Source organism: Cupressus sempervirens, chromosome 2 (genome assembly GCF_028749045.1).
Source record: "Cupressus sempervirens isolate cs-2001-9-10 chromosome 2, ASM2874904v1, whole genome shotgun sequence".
NCBI classification, from domain to species: Eukaryota; Viridiplantae; Streptophyta; class Pinopsida; order Cupressales; family Cupressaceae; genus Cupressus; species Cupressus sempervirens.
Genome location: NC_143119.1, coordinates 759767511 through 759793122, shown reverse-complemented (window position 1 = coordinate 759793122; position 25612 = coordinate 759767511). Strand labels below are relative to the sequence as shown.

Here is a 25612-nt window from a genome sequence, read left to right as displayed (position 1 = left end):
AGAGTCTCTGCAATGAGAACTCGTTGCTTCAACCAAATAAGCCAAACCCCTTGGACACCTTTGATGAAATTCACAAACCCTAACGTGCGTAATATCATGATTATGATCAGGGCTGTTTACAATTTATGTAAGTACAATCATAAGCAATAGCTTTTAAAATAAGAATGGTTATGTTTGTTTTCTGTAATTGTTGATGTTTCACATTGTTGTGTTTGAAAATATGTTTTCCAATTAGTTATTTTATATTTAAAAAACAAAAAAGCATAAGATCAATGCCATACCAAAAGAAAAGGATGCTGCAGTTTTTTTTCAAACCCATTGATGTAAGCAGAAACATTTCTAAATAATACAGGTTTGGAATAACTCGCTAACACAATATCCTTACATTCACAATCTGATAAAGTAGAATTGTGTGACACCTTCCATGCACACAAATTAAATATGAATGTGAATGAAAAAATCTCACTGCGCATGACCTTCTGAACAGTACTACAAGCAACTATCGCCATTTACACTGATCTCATAATTAGGGTTACAAAATCCACTTTTGTATTTTGATGTTGCGTACTTGCTTGCAGCAGACGGCAAAGCTAGCTCAGAAATATCATGTTTTCAAAGAAATGATACTAAAATCAAAGGTAGAAATTTCATGGGCCATTTTTCAGCTACTGCTATGTCCAAAGAGTTAGAGCTCTTTAATTACACATCAAATGCTCCTTTAACACCATCAATTGTCTCGCCCATTGATAACCTGTTTGCAGAAAGAACTCAGTTAAATATCATAAGAATTTAAAACATTTCAAAACCTTCTAAAATCAACAATTTACGGTGAAGTTATTTTATACACAATATAGCTTTACTTTCCCTTTACATCAGGGGGCATCTAAATAATAAGTGAATGTATAAAATGGACACAATCGCATTAACGTATGTAAGAAAAGACATGAATGCATCTATGTCTCACATCAATTTATGTACTGTGATATCTATCATAGCTTTCTGAACTTTATACATGTACCATATACTTATCACACAGTGTATATATATATGCTCAGATCAATCTATGTACCGTGTTATCTCTTATTGCTGTCTAAACTTCACAGAGATGTACTAATACTTTCACAGAATCTGTAGCCTCCTTGCTGTTTAGTGTAAGAAATGCTCTCTATCAATACCACAGTGCTACAGTTCCAGAAAAATAAATGTTCAAACTTAAAATCCATAAATTGGTAGTTAAGGATTTGAAATCAACACTCTTTTTGTGAAAATCGACAGACTGCATGACAAATCAAATAAAAAGAGAGACCCAATATTGGTGCAAAACAACTCCATGTCATTCAGCCTGCTATGCAACATATATGCATACCTATAGAATTAGCAAAAACATGGACAGGGATGAGAACAGAGGTCTACAGAATCAAATTCCAATATGGAAGATTCACCAAGATAAACCTAGAAAAAAAGTAGAATATAAACTAGAAGATACACAATTTAATGTAGGAATGAAATATAATTTAATAAAAGGTCAATGTTCATAGGAAGTATCCTGATTATATAAACATATTATTGACCAGTTAAAAAAATATGTATCTGCCCTAGGAACCTAAATAAAAACATTTACAGAATTATGTACATGAATTTACAGTTTAACACCTTTCAGATTAATGAGAATAAGCTTCAGTATTTACTCTAGTCATGAAAACATTATGTATGTTTGATCTCATGATTAGATATTTATACTGGAGATAGAATGACTCAAAGAAAGCAATAGTTCTGTTATATTTGGGTCAGGAAATCTTTTGTATATGTGAAAATTCCTATTGCAGTCACTGATTATTAATCTCCTATCTTAAACGATTATTTAACTGCCGAAAATAAATTCACAACTAATATCAAAAAATAACATAGCTGCAACTTCATCAATAAAATATGGAAAGACATAAGCAACACAATGAACGCAATATTTTTGGACAGATTGTCCTTGGAAAAACCCCCAAGGGAAAACCAGTTCTACAGATGAAGAATTATATTAACTTAAGCAAATCAAGAAATACAAAATTCCTTTCCTCTTATTGGCAGAACTCCTACAACCTCCCAATTTCCCCTGCTGATATTCCCCACTGCTATCCCCAACACTATCAAGGTGCCCTTGCTAACACTGCAAATTCATTTGCTAACACTGCAAGTGCTTTTACAACTTGTGTTCTCCAAATGCCCCCTTGACCCCCTTATATATTACCCCTGTTGGAAAACCAACAGCCGAAATTGATTCTCAATTGACGGTCGAGATTATAAACAACTTAACAACCCTAACCAGGTTGGTTTCTAGTTGCTTCTAAAAGGAGTCAATTAATTAACAAATATTTGTCTCAACTCTATCCCATTAGTTAGTAAAACAATTATTTGCTAATTAATCACATATGGATGAACAGCTGTCCAAAGCTACCAAAACTAACACTCCCTCTTAGTGAGGAAATTGTTTTGCATGACACCCAACTTATCCCTGAAGAAGATGAATTTTGCCTTCCCCAATGCCTTAGTCATAATGTTTGCTACCTGCTCCTTTGTAAGTATGTATTGTAGCTGAACAACCCCCCACTGTACACAAATCTTTGATGAAGTGATATCTGATGTCTATATGTTTAGACATGTCATGAAATACTGGATTCTCAAACAATTTGATGCAACTCTGATTGTCAGTGTATCACAGTAGTCTCAACCTTCTAACCAAATAAGGCTACTAACAACTTTTGAAGCCATACAGCTTCACATGTCGTCATGCTAGCTGCTATGTATTCTGCTTCTGCTAAACTCAGAGCTACAATCTTTTGCTTCTTGCTGAACCAAGATACAACTCCTGATCCCAAACTGAAACAACACCCTGAAATGCTCCTTTTGTCTAGTATACTACCTGCTCAATCTGCGTCAGTATAGCCTATTAATTTGATACTTTCACCTCGAACATATATGATCCCATACTCAACTGTACCACACAAGTAACAAAACACATGCTTAGTCATTGTCCAATGCATTATCTTTGGTTCAACCATAAACTGACTAAGAGAGTTTACTGCAAATGCTATATCTAGCCTAGTGTTGACCAAATACATAAGCAAACCAATCAACTACCTATATAAGGTGGGATCTACATCCTTTTCCTTGTATGTATCTACCTTCCTCCAGTACGTGATCATGCGTGTAGACATGGCTTTGCAATCCTCCGTCCCAAATCTCTTTAAGATTTCAATGCAATATTTCCCTTGACCAAGGAAAATCTCTCCATCTATCTACCACACCACCGTGCCTAGAAAGAGGTGCATAAGTCTGAAATCCTTCATCTTGAACTCTTCTGCAAGGTCCCTCTTGCAATCCTCTATGAGGCCTAGTGAACCTATAAGAAGCAGATCATCCGCATAAAGAACAAGAATGAGAACCTCACCTCCAACCACCAAGTACTATATGTTAGCATCCGCTTCACTCTTCACAAAGCCCATTTCTTGCAAGTATGTATCAATGCGCTCATACCATGCTCTAGGAGCTTGCTTGAGTCCGTACAAGGCTCTTTTCAATCTACACGCATGGGTCTCTTTGTTTTGTGCTACAACGCCTTCTAGTTTCTCTATGTATACCTCCTCCTTCAACTCACCATTAAGGAATGTTGTCTTGACATCCATTTGAAGAATTTGCCATCCCATATGTGCTGCAAATGAGATCACAACTCATGTAGAAGTATACCTGGCCACTAGAGCAAATGTCTCCTCATAGTCCATTCCCTCCTTCTGAGGGAACCCCCTTTGCCACGAACCTTGCCTTGTATTTCTCGATGCTACCATCTGCACCGTGTTTTATCTTATAGATCTAGCATGATCCAACTACTACTCTATCTGTTGGTCTAGGCACTACCTCCCACACATCATTCTACATTATTGAGGAATATTCCTCAACCACACCATCATGCCATACCTGATGTCGTCCAGCCTCCTGATAACTGGAAGGTTCACTCTCTACCAACTAACTAACAAATGCCACATAGTCATTGAACTTGGTTGGATGTCTCCAATCTCTGGTATTCCTAGGAGCTCCCACAAACTCCTAAGTATCCCTTTGTGTCTTTTAAACCTCACGGTTCCTGTTGCCAATTGTAGAGGATGAAATATCAACCTCTAAGTCTTCTAGATGCATTTCCTATTGCTCCATACTCTTATGAATCTTCACCACCTGAGTCTATGCTTGTACTAGCAACTGTACTTAAGCTTTGTTGCCCTTGCCTAGGCCTTGGAGCTTCTGTTGGCTGCTCACTCTAATCATCTATTGGCAAATCTCTGGACCTTCTAAATGCCTTGTCCTCCATGAACTTAACATCACATTTGACAATAATTCTTCTAGTCCCTGGAATAAAAATCCTATATGCCTTTGAGGTTTCACTATACCCAACAAAGTACACCCTCTCTGCAGTTTGATCTAACTTGGTACGTGTATCACCTAGAAAATGACAATATGCCAAACTCCCAAATATTCTGAAGTGACCAACACCTGGCTTCTTTCCTGTGAAAGCTTCCTTTGGTGTCGTCTTCCTTAGCACCTTGTGTGGAACCCTATTATGAATGTAAACTGTTGTACTACACGCTTCTGCCCATAAATAGCGGGGCATGTCCTGGTCATGTAGAATAACCCTTGCCACCTCCAATATAGAACGGTTCTTCCTCTCAACAACTCCATTATGTTGTGGATTGTAAGGAGCAGTCCATTCTCTCTTGATTCCTTCACTGGTATAGAACTCTTGGAAGACATTTCCTTTGTACTCACCTCCATTGTCTGACTGAAGAACCTTTATCTTCCTTCCTGTCGAGTCTCCACAAGAACCTTGAACTCTTGGAATCGACTGAAAACCTCATCCTTGGTCTTCAAGAAGTATATCCAAGTCCTCTTGGAGAAACCATCAATAAAAGTAACATAGCACTCGCATCCTCTAAGAGATTTCGTCGAAATTGGTCCACATACATCTAAATGTACTAGATCAAGAACACCCTCAAATTTGGTGTCACTCCTTGGAAAAGATGCTTTTGCAAACTTCCCCAACATGCATCCCTTGCATACATCGTCATGCTTTGTGCTCACATGTCACCGTCTGACGAAGCAATTTAAGTGCTCCATGATGAATATAGCCCATCCTCCTATGTCATGGCTCTCCAAGATCTCTAGAATTATTGTTGCTCATGAGTGCCCTAGGAGTATCAAGCTGTAACCTATAAAGGTGACCACTCCTAACTCCAACAGTTATGGGTGATTTCCAATCCTTATGCTTAATCAACACGTCCCTCTAAAGAATACATTATACCCCTTATCCTGAAGAATAGATACAAAAATCAAATTCATACCTAAGCCTAGCACATGCAACACATAATGAAGTGGAATATCTTTCCATTCTCCCTTTGAAACTAAACAATCCCTTTCCCAACCAGGTTGAGTTTGGACAAGTTTCCCATAGAGATTTGGATATTGGTGTTCTCCTTATCACTCGAGAAGTACTCTCTAACTCCTCTCATATGAAATGACGCCCCACTATCTATATACCAAACACACTATGAGGTTGAGCTAACCATACAAGCTATGAGTGCAAACTCATCTTCCATTCCACTAGAGAGTTCTTCCGCTCTTGCTAAAGCTGCCACCTGCTTCTTTCCCTTCTTCCTTTTTGGGCAATCACTGACATAGTGACCATACTCGTGACAACCAAAGCACTTGACCTTAAAAAGGTCCTTCTTCTTCTCACTTTGTGAATTTGATCCTTTGCTAGACCACTTTGCTTTCCCTTTCCCGCTAGGGCAACGTTCTTTTGTTCAACCTCACTTTTCTGACTCTTGTTGGCCCCATTGACAAGACTTAGTCTAAACTCCTCCCGAGTGAAATCAGTCCATAGTCGATCCCAACTCAGTAAGGTGTCTCGTCCACTTACAACTTGAAAAAAGACACTCCACTGCTTAGTAAACCCTTTTAGGGCTATTCCCATTAGCTCGTCATCGCTAGGGCTGTCTCCAACAATTGCTAACGCATCCTTGACAAGTCTAAGCCTAGTGAGGTAACTTGTGATGTCTTCTCCCTGGTTCATCCGAGTATTCTTCAACTTCTCTCTGAGAATCATCTTCCTCTTGGTGGTAGCATTCTGGTACATATTCGAAATGGCACCCACATCTTCTTCGTTGTATCTAGCTCCAAGATATGTCAAACAATATGATCCTTAACACCATCAAGGATTATCTTCCTCACCTTGGCATCATCCTTCTTATATGCTGCAAGTTGTATCGCATCTATAGGTACAGCTACAACACTGGTAACATAATCCTTGATACCATTCTCTTCCAACCATAAGCAAAGTTTGGCCTTCCAGACACCATAATTTGAGGCACCATCCAATTTGTCCTAATCTCTCAAACCAGTTGAAGCCATCTCAAGGGATTAAAGCAATAATAAATCTAAAGAGATCAATCTAGGTTTTATAAACCCTCAATTTCTTTCCTAGGGCAAAACTTTTCTACCCTCAACACTGCTTTGATACCATGTAAAAATTCCTATTGCAGCCATTGATTATTAATCACCTATCTTAAATGATTATTTAACTGTCGAAAATAAATTCACAGCTAATAATGAAAAATAACACAACTGCAACTTCACCAATAAGATACGAAAGAAATAAGCAACACAATGAACACAATATTTTCGGGCAAATTGTCCCTAGAAAAACCCTTAAGGGAAAACCAGTTCTTAAGGGAAAACCATGACATTGATAAGTGGAATAATAGAGGGCATTAGACCACAATGCAAGAATAAAGCAACACAGAAAATACAGGTGCATTGCAGACAGAGACCATAAACAGAGTACCAAAATTGGGAAAACTCACATTGGTCTCACTAAATTTTCAGAGTCTGTGAGAGTCATGAGAATGCTTCTGGATATAACATTGTATAAAAAGAAAAATATCAATGAATGAGAATGTCACTCAGCCCATATATCTATAGATCATAGTCGTCAGGAGATGGGGAGATACTTGGAGATGCCGGAGACTGCTACCGATACCAGTGCAGCTAATTTCCAGAAAATGTCATGACATAGCTTCAAAAAACAAGAACAGCAGATCGATCATACAAGAACAACAAATAGGTAAGGCAATCAATCTCTCTTTAGACCATTACTATGACTGGACATCAGTCATACAACTCTTTATGTCCCTCTCAAAAAGTCTAACTGCCAGTAGATCCGATCCCTATAATTTTGCATGGTTCCAAAATATCAGCATACAACATTATGCAGGCTTATATTTTTTGTGTCTTCCTTTTTTGCCTTATAACATGCTTTGCCCCAATTTTTCTGGTTGGAAATGCCAATTTCTGGTCAGGAGACTTTGGAAATGGCTGCCAAAAGAACCATGTGCATTGTGATGTTTCTGGGGACATCTATGGTAGTGGAAATGTGTCTCCATCTCCAAGATGCATCTCGGGGGGTTGGGAGACGTGTCTCCTGGTTACAATCTATAGATTCAATTGTAATCTATTTCAACATATCTACATGCAAAACACATATATAACATGTTAACTAACTTATTAGCTTTAAACCCTCTGGTTTAAGGAGTACCTAAGGTGATGCGACAAAGTTAGGAACTGTCAATGCCTACCATAATAGTTCCCCTGACTCGGCAATAAGAAACAGGCAATATAGAGCATTTTCACAGTTCAACATTCAATCAAATCAAATGAAGTCAAAGTTAGGCAACTGAAACTTTAGCTTGCATGACAGACACCAATGCTGTATTTCTAAGCACTATTTTTTTCCTGTGCAATATGTGTCAAATGATTGCCCCATTCAAAGAATAAGGTAAGTTGATCTTCAAAACAAGATATTACAGGCACTCAAATAGCCTAAGCAACCAAAAACATTAAGATTGAGTGGAGTCCAGGATTAGCAAAAGCAAATTTGTCAGCTGTGATGACCTTTTAGGATAAGACCTCCCAAGTGATCCTGTTGAAGAAGGATGTAACTTTCTGTTCAAGGAATTACTGTAAGTTGTATGTCTCCCAAAACCCATGCCGAAAAAGGATGTAATTAATTAGATTTTTCTTTAATGAAACAGCATTCTAAACCCTTAACTGCAAAAGCCAAAAATTTAGGCAAAAAGACAAGTATTTGCAGTATAAATTGTGAATGTTAAAGCCCAGGATTTTTGACTCCATAAGACGTAGGAAAAAACAATAAAAATAATAGACATATCTAGTAAACTGTAAAACTCAGTGACCCACACTATGGCCCCATGATTGAATTTAGATTCATTTGAAAAACACTGTAAATAGAGATGATTTGCCAGAGTTTTTTGTAATGTGAGGTATGCCATCAGGGAGTACATCACAAAAGCTTTCTAATCATGTATTACATAAGAATATTGGACTAGACAAAGTTTTTTATCTTTTTGATTAAAAGGTTAAATAATGTTAATACAAGACCCATATCTATTTTTATTGCAATTATATCATGTTCAACATATCCTCGGAATTAGGTGTGTTACTATTGAAAACACAATAATGAGTGAGAAACGCTCTCCAAGAGAAGTATCAAAGAGAGGAAAAAAATGCTGCCTGGAAATTAGCATTTACAAGAGATTGATAATATTGCCCAAGAATTCTAAAGGCCTCCTTTTACCCCAGACGAAAAGGCCCATTATCTGAGGTCACACATTATCAAGTATTGGGAATTTCCCTCCAAAAGTGGTGCCATGTTTTACTGCATCAAATCAGGATATAAACAAAATCGAGCAGATTTACACCAGCAAAGAGATGTGGCAGAGAACTGCCTGCTACATTTCAAAATGTCATTCAATATCGGAAATTTAAATAATAACCTTACATAAGCTAACTGTTACTTTCATATCAGGGTGTACCGTAACTGTTAATTTTTGCGGCAGACAAACAATCTGTAGAAATCATAACCATTTCATAGAAATACTCCTGTATTTCAGAGGGTCCACTTGCAGGTTTTTTCTTTTGTTAAGCTAGCAATTGAGATGCTGCCAACTGACATAGCCATCGAGTCATTGTACCAAGGTCAGAAGGTCTTCAACTGTTGAATTATTTCAATACCCAAGCAACACATTTAGTGGTCTGAATTCAATTAAAATTGATTAGATCTAAGTTTGCAAGTTGCTTCTGGATTCGATTGTGTGAATATTTTGCACAGATACCTAGTGCTCTTTTAGTATCATCCTGATGATGAATCACGGACTGTGATCTGAAATGTCGATGCAAAAACATTCACACAATCAAACCCAAAAGCAACTTGCAAATGATCTCATGGATTGTGGAAATCTACTTCCTCTTAGATCTAAGTTGTGCTATCTAGAATATTCCTGATGAAGGGTACTCCCCTTTTTAACACGAACATATAACAGAATAGAGAAATAAACAGAAAATTGCAAGAACCAAACAAAGAACAAGAAACTTGCTTTCTATTATCTTCAATGAAATGATATTACAATATTCAAAAATATGACGTGCTACAGCCAGATGGGCATTTTCATTACGATTAATCTGCAAGCCAAGGCCACCATATCAACCATTAGCACTGCCCTAGATAACCATATGGCCTTCTTTATATAGGGGAATTTTAACTGCCCTATAAGGCTCTGAAAATTCTAACCCTAAACTTTGAGGCTGACGATCTCTAAAAATTATTATTTATTTTTTCTTATATTTAGAATAAGCCCCAAACAATTTTTGGAACTCAAACGAGTGACTGAAAGAATTTTGTTTTTCTATCCTGAGTAATGCAACTTCCAGAGGCCATAACTCTTGACCCATTGACCCTATTGGCTATTATAACCCCATCTTGGAAATGGAAAGAAGTGCTCTACAGTATTCAAAACTGAGTCCAAAGTTGTTTTACCCATTTGCAAAAATCGAAAAATTTCAATATCTAAAAAACTAGACTTGATCTTGCAATGAAACTTTACTAGCAGGATAATATAACCAAAGTGAACCTCCAGGGAAGAAATTAGAGCATTCTGAGCTCAAACAACTATTTACTAAAAATAGTAAATTTCCAGAAATAGTACTTGTGCACAAAGATAGCGCTTTATTGAAAAACTAGACAATATTTTTGGGAAATGCAGAATTGCGCTTACACCCAAGATGCTCCTGCATCAATTCCAAATGTTGTATAAGGAGATACCTAAATTGTTGCACAAAGAAACACAATTGCAATTCGTCTTTTCTTGAGCAATTGTATAACTTCAAAGTGGGTTGTTTCTAATTTGGGCAGCACAGGAGCAATGAAACATCATTGGTGGTAGGTTAATTGCTCTCCTGAGTCATGAATGTCCATATAACCTAGATTGTGGTGGTTCATTACTATTTGGTAATTTCTTGCTTGTTTTGTTGGCAATTATGGGAGCCATGGATTATTTGATGTTCCGTGATAGCAATTTTATAATGGAAAGTTAAATGACTGATCCTTGCCATTGCAAACAGCTGGGCTTCATTGCCAACATTCAGAGGTGAATGTTCTTGTATTAACCCTTGAGGCATTAATCACTTCTAATAGCTCTCATATAGTGGCCTGATGAGCTTTTCCTCAATCTTCATGAAAATTTCCCATCAAAGGGTTTTCTCCAAAAGTATAGTTTGTGTTGGAATGTTTTGCTTACTTCCACTTTTGAATGTCTAGTTCTCTATTTGCAAAATTGCATTTCCCTTTGCATGTTAAGCAAGTGTGAAAAGAGTGTATCCATATGTTAATGACTAAGGCATATGGAATATCTTCCCACTTTACTGATCAGATTAGCTTCAATGCCCAGTTCAGTTGAATCATTCTTGGTTGGGGGTGTGTTGGGACTGATTCTTCCCTGAAAAATCATTTGATTATCCATATGTTAATGACTGATATGTGTAGAATATCTGTTGTCATTTAGGTTTGCACCCTTGTCCAAAGCCTATGCATGAGGACAACCTAGTGAAACATGGAAACAACCTCCAAGCTGTGGGACTTGAACTATGAGGTTGAGTCTCCCGAGAAGGCCGGCTTCCTCTTACTATCAAGATGCACCTAACTACTCTTGGAGAGGAAAAGGGACAAGGAAAGCATGAAAGAAAATCTACCTAATCTAATCTAAAGAAGTGATGCACCAAAATAGAGTGTTCAGACCAATCTCTGCCCATATATGCGCTCTTGAACCAGAATGAAACTAAGGATATACACATTCAGGCTTGCTTTAATCTAATAATCACATGCAGATCAGAAAACCAGAATGAATGACACAAGGAAAGAGAAGATTCACTTATATATCATTCACAGGCCAGAAGAGATACAGTCATGCAAATTACAGACTTCCACAAAACAATGGCGAAGGCAAAGAGTTCTTGCACTTTCATACCAATGGCTAAAGGAGATAAAGTAGAGAATCATACAGTTCAGAGGCACAGGGGAATTTACGCTGGAATTGCAGAGCAATAGCAGAGAACAACAGAGAATGATCCAACCCTTTCAAAATTTACAAAAATTGCATTTATAGTGCAGGCATAACTAAGATTTTCCCTCCAAAACTATCCTGCAACCACCGCCATCAAGTCCTGCAGGGAACAATCATGGGGATATGAAGAAAATATGATCTTTGTTGCAAAAAGGTGCCTTGAGAGGACAAAAACGGCGCCATTAAATTGCTCTGACCAGGTAGATAGATAGGTTGGGGTGGTAGAGTGTTCCTGTATGTTTTGCATTCACTTCTGGTAGCTGGAATCGATCATGAAGATCAGATTCATGTAAAACTCTTGATTTCCCCTATTTCTGGTTCGTGAATCAACATGATCAGCAAGTCAACATAACCCTGGCACCAGAATGAGCCACGTGGACCAACAAGCTTTTATCTTTTTGCCACCCTGCAAGGTCTCCCCGAGTTGACCATCTCTTTTCATTACTAACCGCGCCAACCCTCAAACCCTGACCGCAACGGCTACAACATAACCGCCACCCCCTAACTGCTACTGTCTCCGCCGGACCCACTGGACACATGTCATCTAGGCGCTATGTCGCTATGGATATCCTTCGAGCACTTTCCCATAGCAAGATAGCGCCCAGCGTTGATCTTCCTTAATCCGATGATCGTGAAGACCCGCCGTATTACTGTGCTTGCCTCCATAAGGTTTCTGGTCCACAAATTCACCTGGCAAACACCTGGCACAACCTGGCGTCCTGGCCCCACTGATCCACGTGGCACAAGGGCGCTATGGCTCTATACATATCATCCTCACAGCTTCTCATAGTGCGATAGCGCCTACCGTCGATCAGATCACATTGGAAGGTGAGGACTCATCAAGTACCTTCCTGCGCAGAGGGCGGGCAAATGACATCATCTGGGACACGTGTCGTCAACCCGCTTTCTCGCATTGTTTAATTTCCTTGCACTTCCATAATGCGGGAATGCACTGATCGTTGATCTCCACGAGATCAATGATCGAGAAACTCCTTCGTGTACTGCGCTTGTTCCTACCCCGTACCCATCACACCTGGCGCCACCTCAGCAACCCGTACCACGCCTGGCAACACCTGGCATCTAACTGGCAATCCACCAAAAAAAAAACTGGTCCCGCAGAAACACGTGGCAGCTACCCGCTTTCCCACATTTTTTAATCTCCTTGCATCTTGATAATGCGGGAAAGCGCCAACCGTGGATCCTTGAAGATCTGACGGTGATCAAAATCTGTGCAGGACTGCATACCTGTTCAATTGAATGGGCCAATAAGATCCGCCTTCATACTCTCACCTGCCTGACAGCTGCCATAGAAGACAAGCCACCTGTTGATACCTTCTGAGAAAGTGGGCCTATGACGTCAACTGAGACAGGGGTCGCCAAACCACTTCCCCGCAATATTTAATTTCCTTGCATCTTGATAATGCGGGGAAGCGCCAGCCCTTGATCTTCTTAGATCTGACGGTGAACAAAACTCGTACTCTTTGAACCTGCACGACTACACACTGAGACACCACCTGGATGCGTGTCAACAACCCACTTTCCCGCATTGTCAGAAGGTCTGACAAAGCTCAGAATGCGGGGAAGCGGGCACCAATAGAATTGCTAGCTCAGCCAGCCACCTTGTCTACTTGCGGACCACAGAAGGAACACGGACCCACCTGCTACGCATCACCGAGGGGCTTTCCCGCATTATTTAAAGATCGTGCATTTGGAAAATGCGAGGAAGCGGGGAACCGTAGATCATGGAAGATCTAAGGGCGCGGAAAGATGGATCCGATCTACCAGTGTACTAACCAATGAGAACTGACCACGTGCCAACTTGTCTGACAAGTCCTTGCTGGCATCCGACAGGGCATACTTGGGACCCACCGTATTTCCAAACTTCACCGCAAGATCACTTTCCGACTAGGCGCTATGTCGCTAACGGCGAGAAGAACCAATTTCCTGATAGCACCATAGCGCCCTCCGGTGCCGAAACTTGCCGTTGAAACCTGACGAAGACCCCGCGTGACATCATGCTGTCCACGCATCAGAAAGGGGCATTCCCGCATTTTTTAAACATCGCGCATCTTGATAATGCGGGGATGTGTCGACCGTTGATCCTCTGAGATCTGACAATGGAGGACTTGTGGGCCCGCAGAAATACTAAAATGCACGGGGGAAAGAAATATTATAAGGTTAGCCTAAAGTATTTTTTCGATATTCCTTTGGATGTTTAAAAATAGCATTAAAACCGGGCAGTGACCGTTGGTGGGTAAGCATTTCAAATTCAAATACTTGGCAGGGGGGGCACAAAATGCAACAATATCTACCCCTGTTTATAAACCAAATTGTTTTCAGAGCCCAGTCCGGTCAAGCCCCTCTTATTGGTTGGAAAGTGATGTTGGAACTGGTCCTTGTGGTTGGAGGGAGGAGATTGCTCACGGGATTCCTTGACTTCTTTTGTGTGCAGAATTTTCCAATTTTGTTGCTGATGTTCACAGCTTTCAAGGTTAAATACAATTATGGAGGAGTTCCAAAAGCATTTACAAAAATATTTACTTTGTGAGCAAGAAGGGTCTAAGAATAGCATCATGCACACTGGTGATCCCTCCAAGAAGGTTAACAGTGAGTGAGCCATTGAAGGTGTTTGGCACTGTTGATGAGTGGAGCTTCCAGTGCTCTTTGAGGTCATGCAATTTGGATCTGCCCATGTGAAGGGCACTCTAGTTCAGGTTTTTTGAACACTTTCCATTACTGATGGTAGCATGCCGATGCTATAGTTGATGACATTGGTGCGAGGAGCCATCACCATGGAACTTTAGAAAAAAAATCTAAAACCTAGAAGAGAAGAATGACAAACTTAGAATGAGAGAGGACCAATATCAGTCCCCCAAGGCAGGGCAAGACGTGGAACTCAATTGTCGTCATCATTACCTGTTGGTTGATTTCTGTATCATATCATTTTGGTTCTACTCAAATCAATTAAGCTGCAAAACAGCTTATGAAATTTTGTGAGATAAAGCTTTTTGCTAACCAAGCCACTTGATGGGTATAAAAACTGTAAACATTTTAAGCTGTCCTTCTCAAGGCAGCTCAAATTGGAACAAAATGTGAGGAAATCTTCTAGTTAAATTTGCAAGAGAAGCTCCCTGATCTAATCTACTCCTACAATCTAAAACGAATAAACTCCATTGCTATTTATGAACTCTGTACAAAATGAAAATACTGAAAACAATCTAGACCTATCCTTTTGATTACAAAGGTAGGAGCGCAAGGATAAGAGTACTTATCTCACAAAAATGTTTTACGTTTTGCAACTGAATAAAAATATGAACTGGAAACAAAGCATCATTCTTGGATAAAAAGAGACCAATTAATTAGTATTAGCAACACAATTGATTTGACATATGGAAAATTCCACAAATAATATGAGACAATGTGAGCTTAAAGACAATAATCCTTGAAAGTAAACAAAGTTATCAATTAAGAATAGAGGATAGGTGTTAAGGTTTAACACATATCTTCTTATTGACCCATTGATTTTCAACACAACAAACTAGCTTCAAAGCTGAATAAAAACTTACACACAATAAGTTCCAGAAGCATCTGCATCATATTCATGGATTGTGGAAATTTGATAGATCTCATGAATAAAAAACTTTGACAGCATACATCTAACACAAACTCTCCTCATATATTATTATCATGGCACTTACTTATAAGCTCTCTACAAGAAGATTCCAGGGAAAATAGTAATAAAATAATGTTTTGAGGCTGCTTTTCTTTTTTAACAGATCACCCATGTCAAAGAGCAACTATGAATTTGCAAATTTTCTCTTTAGCTCCTTTTGGAAAACTGAAGTTGCCATTTTAAGAAAAAGAAGACTGTTTTAGCTTAACCACTCTATCGCAAAAGCATGAACTCTGAGAGTGTTTGGAAGTGACTTTGACTGGGCACAATTCTGTTAAGTTGTAGCCACTATGTGCCCTGTTTTATATTAGTTACACCATCTCAAAATGGTGCTTTATCACTTAAATTCATTTCTCCTTCTTAGTGCAATTTGATGTTGAGTTTGCCACCTTTTGCACACTTAAAGTTGCAATTACTAAATGTTTTCTTAATGGTCACATACTTAGAACCTCTCTACCACTTTAGACACCATTTTGGGATGACATTACCATTGAAAATGTGCATCTTCCTTTGCTTTAGATTGCCTTCTTAAATTGCCATTCTATGTTCTCAATGCCCCTTTAAAAGTGTACCATTTTCACTTAAAGAACCTAGTTCTTGTGTCACACTTTCTCCTAAGGTTAGCAACTCAAGTGACAGCTTATCCTTAGCATTAACAATAAAAAGTCATGATCCCACTTATATAATTAGCCTCATTCATGCTGGTTGTACTTTTAGTAATTTATTCTCTCTGCCACTGTAATTGTGTTTTGTGTTGGCATTGAAATAAAAAAGTGCAAAATTTTCTTAAACACAAATTCTTCTTTGCTGGTCACACTTCCAACCATAGCTATCTAAATCACCACTTTTGCCTAGCTAAGCAATTGGAAAAGGGCAACAACTTAACCTCTTTTAGATTCTTACAGAGAAGAAGTTCAAACATATATCTAGTATTTCAGAGTGCATCTTGCTGCAAACCTGCAGCCTCTAGAACATGACAGATAGCTGCCCATGATGTTGGCTTCAATCCCCGTAGAGATGGACAAACAGGTGTATCCTCTTAGAACATACAAACCTATACAACAAAGTAAATAAAGTAGTATGTGTTTCTTACAAAATAGCCATGATAGAAGCTATCGGCCCACCTCTAGTAGATGTAGTCAATTTTAGATGTACCTCGGATTCTAAACTTCTAAGTTCTAATCATTGGCACATGTTAATGTGGCTCTCCCATTGCACAAATAAGTGACTCTTCATCTGCCCGGAGAGAACTAACCAAAAAATACAAATATAATACATTCAGCAATAGGTTCATGGCATTCAGAAAATAACCAACACTACATATAAGAAGCACAGTGACAAAGATCCATGCTCCATGCCAACACAAGGTAATGGTTGCACCAAACTGAGAATATATATTTTTGTTTGCATCACATATCTTAGAAAAATAAGTTTGTAATTGTTTACTGTAACAAGCTAAGAACTATAGATACAAACTAGAAATCCGGATCCCCAAGTTTCTATCATTTAAAACAAATGAAGTGCACTAGGGAAAATTCAGCAGCAATCGATCTCAGTATGTGAAGTTTCCTTTCCAATCATGTCCCAGTTATAAATTCATTTGTGCATTAGATCTTGCATTGTAAAGATTGAAAGTTCTCAACAAAGGTTTAAGGGAGATGGCCAGTGTAAAAGTCCCAGACATAGAAGACCTTTTCCCTTTATTCAATGAATGATCATTCGTTGATCTTTCACTGTAAAGCTAGAATGTTATCATTGTACCATTTTTTTGGTTAAAACAGTTTTGCTAATTGCTGTGTTCTCTTGTTGTTTTGTGCATCCTGAGATTATTGTATATATTGACTTTGCTCATAAATGCAGAAAACCCAACCCTTGTGACCTATTCAGGGTGGGTTATTGCCAAAGCCTTTTCTGTGGTTAGAGAGTAATCAACTGCCATATGAAAAAAGAGAAATCCATTATTGGCAAACAGAAGACCTGAATGGAAGCTTGATGTTCCCACACAAATATAAAAAGGAGAGGCCTGTATATAAGAAAATACTTGGATGTAAAGGTGTGGCCTGTATATGTTATAAAGTAGACTCACAAAGAAGGCTCAGAAGCTTCAGGAAAAGACATAAACATAGAAAGTGACAGATTTGATGCTTTCAAATGGTTCTGATTTGTTTCTTGAAGGTTGGTGCTTCATGCATGTTTACATACAAAATTGTGGTACAAGTTTTGATGCCTGAGTTCATCCAACATTGGAATGTAAACAACATTTACGTTCCCGAGAATGACAAGTGGGATAGAAATGGCATGATGTTCAACTTTTTGAAAACAGAGAATACTAAACGATTAAAATGGTTCAATTTATGTGGATGCAAGACAAGCCAAAAATTAACCTCCAAACAAAGCTCTGTTTTCTCCTTCCGTATAAATTTGTTTGTCTTAAAAAATATCTGAAGCTCTTTATATTGAATCTGAAACTACAAATAATCACACACATCCATAGCTCTAGGAAATTGACTAGAGTTATTTATGATTCATTGAAAAAGAAATGACTAAATTTTAATGAAAAATGTTTTACAGCAGGCAAACCTTTATATTTCTTCGATTCTTACTTTGTAGATAAAATATAAGCGTTGGACCAGAAGAGTCTTTTGAATAAAGAGAAAAGGCAGCATTCGTAACAATTAGTAGCAAATGTTAACATAGAAAGAAGGAGATATACAGGTACCTGTACATGCAGTACTTAAATTCTTTTCCACGCTTGTAGTCTAATTCCCCTTCCTCTAGCTGGACGTGTAAATATTTCCTCCGTTATAACGAAAAAATAAACAGAAAAACTCTAAGCAATAGATCATATTTAAAAAATTCCCTAAAGTGCAGATCTTAGAGCGATAAATTATTCATAAATTAGACACATTCTACAATAGAGCTAAATAATACAACAAAAATGTTTACTTTCCCCAAATTGAAAAGAGTAAAACTTTTCAAGAAACTGTATTGAACCTTATTGTAAAGTTCATTACCAAGAGGAGAACACAGCATTACAAAATGAATTACTTACAGGATCATCCCCATAAATGTGTTCATAGCAAACACCGGAAAGACATCTACGGGCACAATTCTCTTTAGACGCCTGTGATGATTTGCATTGCCATCCCCACAAACCACTACAACAGCACATCACAAATCAAATTTTATCGTCGAATCCCTAACACAGCAAAATCTTTAGAACATTCAGACCAAGATAATTCGCATAAACCCTTCACCCTGAAAATACAATTTTATTTGGATTGAAAAGCGCCATTTGTGTTAAGAGGTTGCATAACGTGCAGCTCTAAGGGTACTCAAAAGCAAGTGACAAATATCACACCCAAAAATCACATCACACCACATACCTGAAATGCCAGAGGTTAATCATTCATTGTGATGCGCAAACCCAAAAAAACCGAAAAAAGTGTCAATTAAGACATAAAAAACTAAACTAAGTCAGCAAAACCTCTACACATTTTCGCTTTCAAATCTTTTTACAAAAACGCGAGCAAAGCACAAACATCAAAAACCGTGGATGGTCTGAAATTATATTTTGTTAAAAAAATGACGCATTCAGCTTCAAACTGATGAAGAGGAAAGGAATAAAAAACGTTACTCACTTTTCAATGTCTGTGTAACAGTTGGCCTTCTTCTCACGAATCTCTTGGTCCTGCAATCGCCGTGAAAGATAAGATGAAAATCCGTAACATTCTTCCCTAATGATAGATAATAATGGCAGTAAAATTGGTGGCGAGGGTATGAACAGAGATGGGGATGGAGAAGGTTTTTACAGAAATTGGACGAGGAGAATTGCCGGCCAATGCTTGAAAGTTGCACCAAAATAAGACAAGCACCAACAAAACGCAGACCAACTGCAATCGGCGGCATTTTCTGGTCATCGTCTCCGAATTTCAGGATATTTACTTACACTGATGTTGAGCCCAAAATCGAAATCAGCATCACCACAACGTCGATTCTCCCCTGGTAGAGTTTCAAAATTGACCCTTTTTAAAGTTCAGAAATGCTCTGAATATTATTTAAAGGGGTAAGTAAGCCAATAGTGCATTCTATGAATAATTATTATTTTATGAGATTGCATAGATCAGTAAACCGTAAAACATATTTTTCTTATGACATATAATTTTTTTTGTCATATGAAACAATAATGATTAGGGTGGTTCTAAAGTGCTTAACAACAATGGTATTTTAGACTTGAATAGTAGTTTACAATATAATAAACTATCATTAGACTCGTAAAAGTACTTAACAACAAAAGGTATTTGTGAAGTTGAATAGTATTTAATACAATATAATTGTAAATTGCCATTACAAGCATACATTTTATAGAAGCGTTGTATGTAAATAAAAGTAAGTGTGCTAAATTTGAGCATGCATAATATTTTATAGAAGCGTTGTATGTAAGTAAAAGTAAGTGTACCAAATTCACATAAAATTTGAGGAGTACAAATATTTGTAAAAGAGAAGTAGATAAAATTGTTAATAATAGTTAATAAAATTATAAAATATAATAAGAAAAAGTATATAATAATAAGAATGTGATTATAAAATAACTATTTAAAAGTTCAAAAAGTAAGTGTGCTAAATTTGAGCACGCATAATATTTTATAGAAGCATTGTATGTAAGTAAAAGTAAGTGTGCCAAATTCACATAAAATTTGAGTAGGACAAATATTTGTAAAAGAGAAGTAGATAAAATTGTTAATAATAGTTAGTAAAATTATAAAATATAATAAGAAAAAGTATATAATAATAAGAATATGATTATAAAATAACTATTTAAAAGTTCCTAGTATTATGTTGTTTAGTTTCTTGTTGAAGGCTCTTTGGTTTTTTGAAGTTTTAGTTAGTTTTTTGCTTGTTGTTGGACATTGTTGGTAATGTGTTGGTTACCAGCTTTTTGCTTGTAAGGGCCGACCCCCTAGTTTTGGTCACTTTATATTTCAAAAACTATTTAAAAGTTCAATTTTGTTTCTATCTATTTCTTTTTATTTTGGTAAGAGGCCTTTATTAAGCACGGATAGATTTCAACCCAAGACCTCTTTGATAAAAGGCTCACAATTTACCATTGTATTGTAAGCTCTTGCCTTTGTTTCTATCTATTTCTTATCTTATAGTTTGACATTGAATTACTTTTATGTATTATTATTTTTTTAATATAATTTTGTAAAATATTAATATTTAGATTTTTTTAAAGAAATTATATATTACTACATATCATTTTTTTGCATATTCTCTCTTAAATATAGAAAATATTTCATTTCACTCAAGTCTATAAAGAAATGGGAATAATATAATAAGTGGCATGGATATTGTTTCTTCAAATCAATGAATTGAAATGGAATTTTTATGTATTTATGTATTTTATAATTTTATTAGAAAGTCAAAAACATATTTATATCTAATTACTTAAATGTATAAGGTAGAAATGACATATTATCAAATATAAATTAACACAATATATATAGACTTAAATATTTTAATTTAAATATACATTATCATTTAATTATGTATATTTTAGTCAACATTTTTCAAAAGTATTATAGAAAGAATTTAAAAAATTTAATAAAAAGTACAATGTTTAAAACTAATTAACATAGTAAATAAAAATTCTTTTATTAATTAGTATCTAAGATTTATTTTTTCCTAATGTATATCTTATATTTCATGTTGAGCCCACAAAAAGGGAATACCATCTGATTTTTTAGCAATGTGTCCTCCTTAATGGCCACACCCAGGACCCTCTAAGCTCTCCATATTCCTATCAAATTTGGCAAAGTTTGCCTTGGAAAATTTTCCCTCTCCCACCATGTGTCCCAGCTCATATGCTTTCCAATAGAGTTCTTTGCATGTTGATTTTTGTTCCCTTACATTTTTGCACATTATTATATACCGCGCTTATGATTACAAGGTTGGCATACCTGAGATTTCACAACATTCATGTTTCAGACCCTCGCCATGTCATGGAAATTTAAAAACAAACAAATATATAGAAAGGATAACATGATCTAGGAAAGAGAGCCATGCTTTTTGATATGTAGGATAACATGATTTTTTCCAGAACAGAGATGCAAGACTACCAATAGACTGTGAGACAATTCATTCTCCTCTTCTAGTGACAAGCAAATATTGGGCAATGGTAAATTCAAAAATTATCAAGACGTGTGTTTAAAGCTTTCATCATTATCGGAGGAGATTGTAAAGTGTTCTCATATTTCTCATGGCAGAGAATTGTTGACATCCAGCACAACAGATTACACCATCATTATTACAATGCTAAAATTGACTCACACTAAAAACGGTGGACCATGTATTTGGAGAACTTGAGTTGTCATACCATGTTTGAGAAATTGGTGATCTGGGAGTGAGACAAAACCAAAACATAACAAAATGAAAAAGAGATTGAACATGCATGGGGTCTTTCAATATGCACATTCAATGGCCCCGTATTGGCCAGCAACGTGAGCGCTCTCTTCTTCTTCCTCGTCCCACCCATTGTTATCCTCTTCATGGAAGCAATAAGCCCTTCACAATTTAAAGGAACTAAACTAAAAGATAACTAGTTCATATTTAATCAACCCTTGACTATTTACACAACGTCAATCCTTGATGCAAGACATCAGATCTAAAGACATATGGCGCAAAGGTCTAAGACGTATGTATTCCACTGCACACTTTCACAGATACCTTGTAATTAGGGATTTTGTCAGTGATTTGTTTTCATGCTGGAAGACAGATGTAGAGAATCTCGGTGAGATTGTCGATGGAGTAGGAGAGCATGTTATCCATGTAGGTGGAGGTGTTGGATGGATTGAAGGAGTGTAGATCAATCATTATAACTCTTCCCATCTTGAGATGGCAACCAACTTTGCTCTAGTTGCCATTATAATTTTCCCATGAGATGGCTAACTGTGTGAGACAGTCAATACATTTATTCTAGAGCATTTTTTCCATAGGAGAAGCCTATCATCTTAATTATATTAAACACAATGTTAATCATAGGAAAATTAGCATATCTATGCAATTTTTCATTTGGCTTTTTTGGCTTTTAAAAAAAATATGAATAGTCGTTTTCTATTAATAAATAATATACTAAGTTACAATTCACAAAAAAGAGTCAGGGGATAGAAGATCACCCCATGAAAGTTCACACGACCTCAACCGAAATCAACAACTATTCATCAAAAAACTTATAAGAAATAACCTCAGGCTGCAAAAGCAGTGCCAACCGAGGGTGGTGGTTCATCTCGATCATGGAATCCTCAATCATCCCTGGGATTGGTAGGTGGGCTGGGAACAGTCTAGCCATCAATTGCATTGTTGGGGGCCTAATCTTTATCCTTGTTAACAATCCTCGAGGGCGAGATGGCTAGATCCAAGCGAATGGACCATTTACCAGGTACAATATGCTAAGCACCAACTGGGGGAGCCATCGGGCCTAGAGACCATCCTGTGCCACCTCGGGACAAAGAAATTGAGCGATGACCCCAACCACCATTGCTGCCAATTGGAGAGTCAAGATGGGAAGCCTACGAGTGAGGCATGTGCGAGCGGTGGCCTAAAGAGATGCACCCCTAGTGGCAGCCCCTAAGCAGAGTAGTGTCAGCAGAGACATCAAGTGGAACTCTGGCAATTGTAGAAGGAGCATTACCCCAATGGTTAAGTAGCTCCTGGAGGTGGGCCACCTCCAGAGCCACCTTGTTGTCTTGTACTTGAATCTGCATTATTACATTACTACAAATGCATGCTTTAGTGTACATAGCAACATTTATGTCAAGAAAATTGTGAATGAAAATAATAGTATTCCTATCTTTCCATAATGTAAACAAAATCTCCATCCTAAAGCTATGCCAGATTTGGGTAAACTTCTTGGGAAATGGGGGGAATCACCCAAAATAACCATATGCCAAGAAAAGGGTCATGGCCAAAAGAGCTAAAAAAAAATCATGAATCCAGTGCCAATACTATTGAGCACATCTAAATAACCAAAAGAGATGCAAAAACATCTATAGTTGCCTGCAAAAAGGGCATCGAGGATCTAGAACCCCACTATGTTTGAGCCAAGGCCCAAGGGGAAGATCTTGAAAAACTAGACACCAAAGTGGGCAATCTTGGGCTTTGTAATGGCATTCTAAATAGTGTCAAAATGTTTTTTCCACTGAGAGAGAGAAGACTACAAATGCCAACGCTGGTTGAGAGTATCCACCATTAGCAGATGGGGAGAAAGCTAGTGATATCCCAAGTTGGGGTTATAGCTGGTGAAGGGAGTAGCAGGATACCATTTCCAGTTAGTCTACCAAGGACGAATAGATTGAATACCCACCTTATGAAGTAAATGATCTGGACTTGTAGCAACCAATAGATCAAAAGTCTGTCGATTTGAATGAGCAAGACGAAACTGAACTTGCATATCTTCCCATGATTTGAGGCTCATAGTGACCCTGGAAAAGAGGTCCTTAGGGGTCTTGATGCAATGTTTAAAAAAAAATCAGAGCACAAGCACCATGAGTCTTGGCTAAAGGGATACCCTAGGTAGCAAATAGAGGAGACCACCAAATGTTTTGTTGATTCAAAGAGAGTCCGTCCTAGAACCCATCACCAAACTAGCAAAGCTAAGGCTTGACAACTTCCCAAGCTTTCCAGATGCTCTTGATAACAAAAGAGCCCTATATGTGTATAGGTTCCTGCATGATAAGAAGGGTTTGAAAGCCAATCCCCTTCCATGCAGGTCTGTTGGCAGGAAAGCCATAAGAAATGCAATGCCGAACCAAAAAATTTCAGGCTTCATCTCTAGTTATGGCACAAATGATCCATTTGGCACAAAGAGCAAGCCCTTGCTTTTGAGTGGAAAGAAGGCCAAGGTTTCCAGACTCTTTGGGGAGGCAACAATAATCCCAAGCCACTCTATGGAAGCCATGATGGCTAGAGCTAGAAGCCCAAAGAAAGTCACGAAGCAATCTCTCTAATTTCAGATAAGAGGCTTTGGAGGGGGCCCAATAGGAAGAATAATAAATGTGCATAACTACCAGAACCTTTGAGCAAATGTGGAATTTCCCCACAAGAGAAAGGGGTTTAGTAAGCCAATAGTCAAGCTTCTTTTCAATCTTGATAAGTACAGCATTCCACAAATCAACTAGCAAGGCTTGAAAGGCAAAAGGAATACCTAGAAATTGAAAGATATCCCCACGAGTGACCCATTTCCATTGGAACTAGTCAAGCCATGGTGGTGTTGGAAGAAAAGATTTTCGATAATAGAGTGTTTTGTGCCATTGAATAGCTGAGCCAGAAGCTTAACAAAACATTTCCAGACATTGCAAGGCATTAGTGATGTTTGCCTCATCCTCCAAAAGAGTGAGAAAGGAATCATCAGCAAAGTGACCATTGATCAACTATGAGGAGGAATTTCATAAGGAAATGCCACTCACCAAACTAGAAGAAATAGAGTGGGCTAGCAATATCCAAGACCTTCAGCAATGAGAACATATAAGGCTACAACTAGATGGCAACCCTATCAGATGGAACGAAAGAGCCCAAAGGCTTTAGATTGAGAGCTATTGATAGTAATACAAGCATTAGCATCTCCAAAAAGCATTTCCACTGATTGAAGAAAATTGGGGCTGAAACCAAGAGCTTGAAGCATAGCCAAAATGAAAGGCCATTCGATCCGATCATAAGCAAAAGCAAGGTCAATTTTCAAAAACACAGATGGCTGATTGGACTTGTGAGCCCACTCCATGCCCTCCCAGACAACAATGATGTTGTCAAGAATATACTTGGACTTAATAAAGCCAGTTTGCTCTAGTCGCACAATTAAGGGCAGCAGATGGCAGATTTTGAGAGAAATTGCCTTAGCAATAATCTTATAAGATACATTAAGAAAGGTAATGGGCCACTAATTACAGATATCTTTGTGATCTCCAGCTTTAGGTACGAATTTGATGTTTCCTTTGTTAATAATAGCTCCTAGACTCTTTGAACGATAGGCTTCAAGATAAAATTTGTGCAATTTGGACCAATAAGCTCCCAATGATACTTGTAAATTCACAGGGGAATCCATCACACCCAGGGGATTTGTCATCAGTCATAGAAAAAACTGCCTCCTTGAGGTCTCAAATGGTGAGAAGCTACTCACAGAAGGCTCATTGCTTGACTACTAGGCGGTTTGGAGTAATAATAATACACTTTCTGAGGGCTTCCTCCCAAGCAACCGAATTTTCCTGCGAGGCAAACACATTTTCGTAGCGGTGTGTAAAAGCTTGCAGGATGTCAAGGAGACTGGAAAGAACATAATTGCCTTGTTTAGTCTTTTTAATCCCAAAATTGGTATGGCGAGCTCTAAGAGCCTAAAAAAATTCTTTAGAAGCCTTATTGCCAACCTCCAACCAATCAA

General features: G+C 37.7%; 1 protein-coding gene across 1 annotated transcript; it reads right to left on the bottom strand.

The window, feature by feature from the left end:
* Positions 1-336: 336 nt before the first annotated feature.
* LOC149575656 (uncharacterized) lies at positions 337-19314 on the bottom strand. The gene is made up of 5 exons (XM_089815419.1): positions 18996-19314; positions 18825-18874; positions 18236-18341; positions 17903-17961; positions 337-751 (listed from the first exon to the last, which is right to left on the bottom strand). The coding sequence occupies exons 1-5, from the start codon at positions 19101-19103 to the stop codon at positions 700-702; spliced, it is 375 nt and encodes a 124-aa protein (XP_089671545.1). The 5' UTR covers positions 19104-19314; the 3' UTR covers positions 337-699.
* Between the last annotated feature and the right edge of the window lie 6298 nt (positions 19315-25612).

What these genes read in the sequence shown, in the direction of transcription:
- LOC149575656 (XM_089815419.1), bottom strand. Translation starts at nt 19,103, where the DNA reads ATGACCAGAAAATGCCGCCGATTGCAGTTGGTCTGCGTTTTGTTGGTG. An exon ending in TGTTACACAGACATTGAAAA is followed by an intron (nt 18,342 to 18,824) that starts GTGAGTAACGTT and finishes GTGCTGTTGTAG; the next exon opens with TGGTTTGTGGGGATGGCAAT. An exon ending in TTTAAGTACTGCATGTACAG is followed by an intron (nt 752 to 17,902) that starts GTACCTGTATAT and finishes TTCTGCAAACAG; the next exon opens with GTTATCAATGGGCGAGACAA.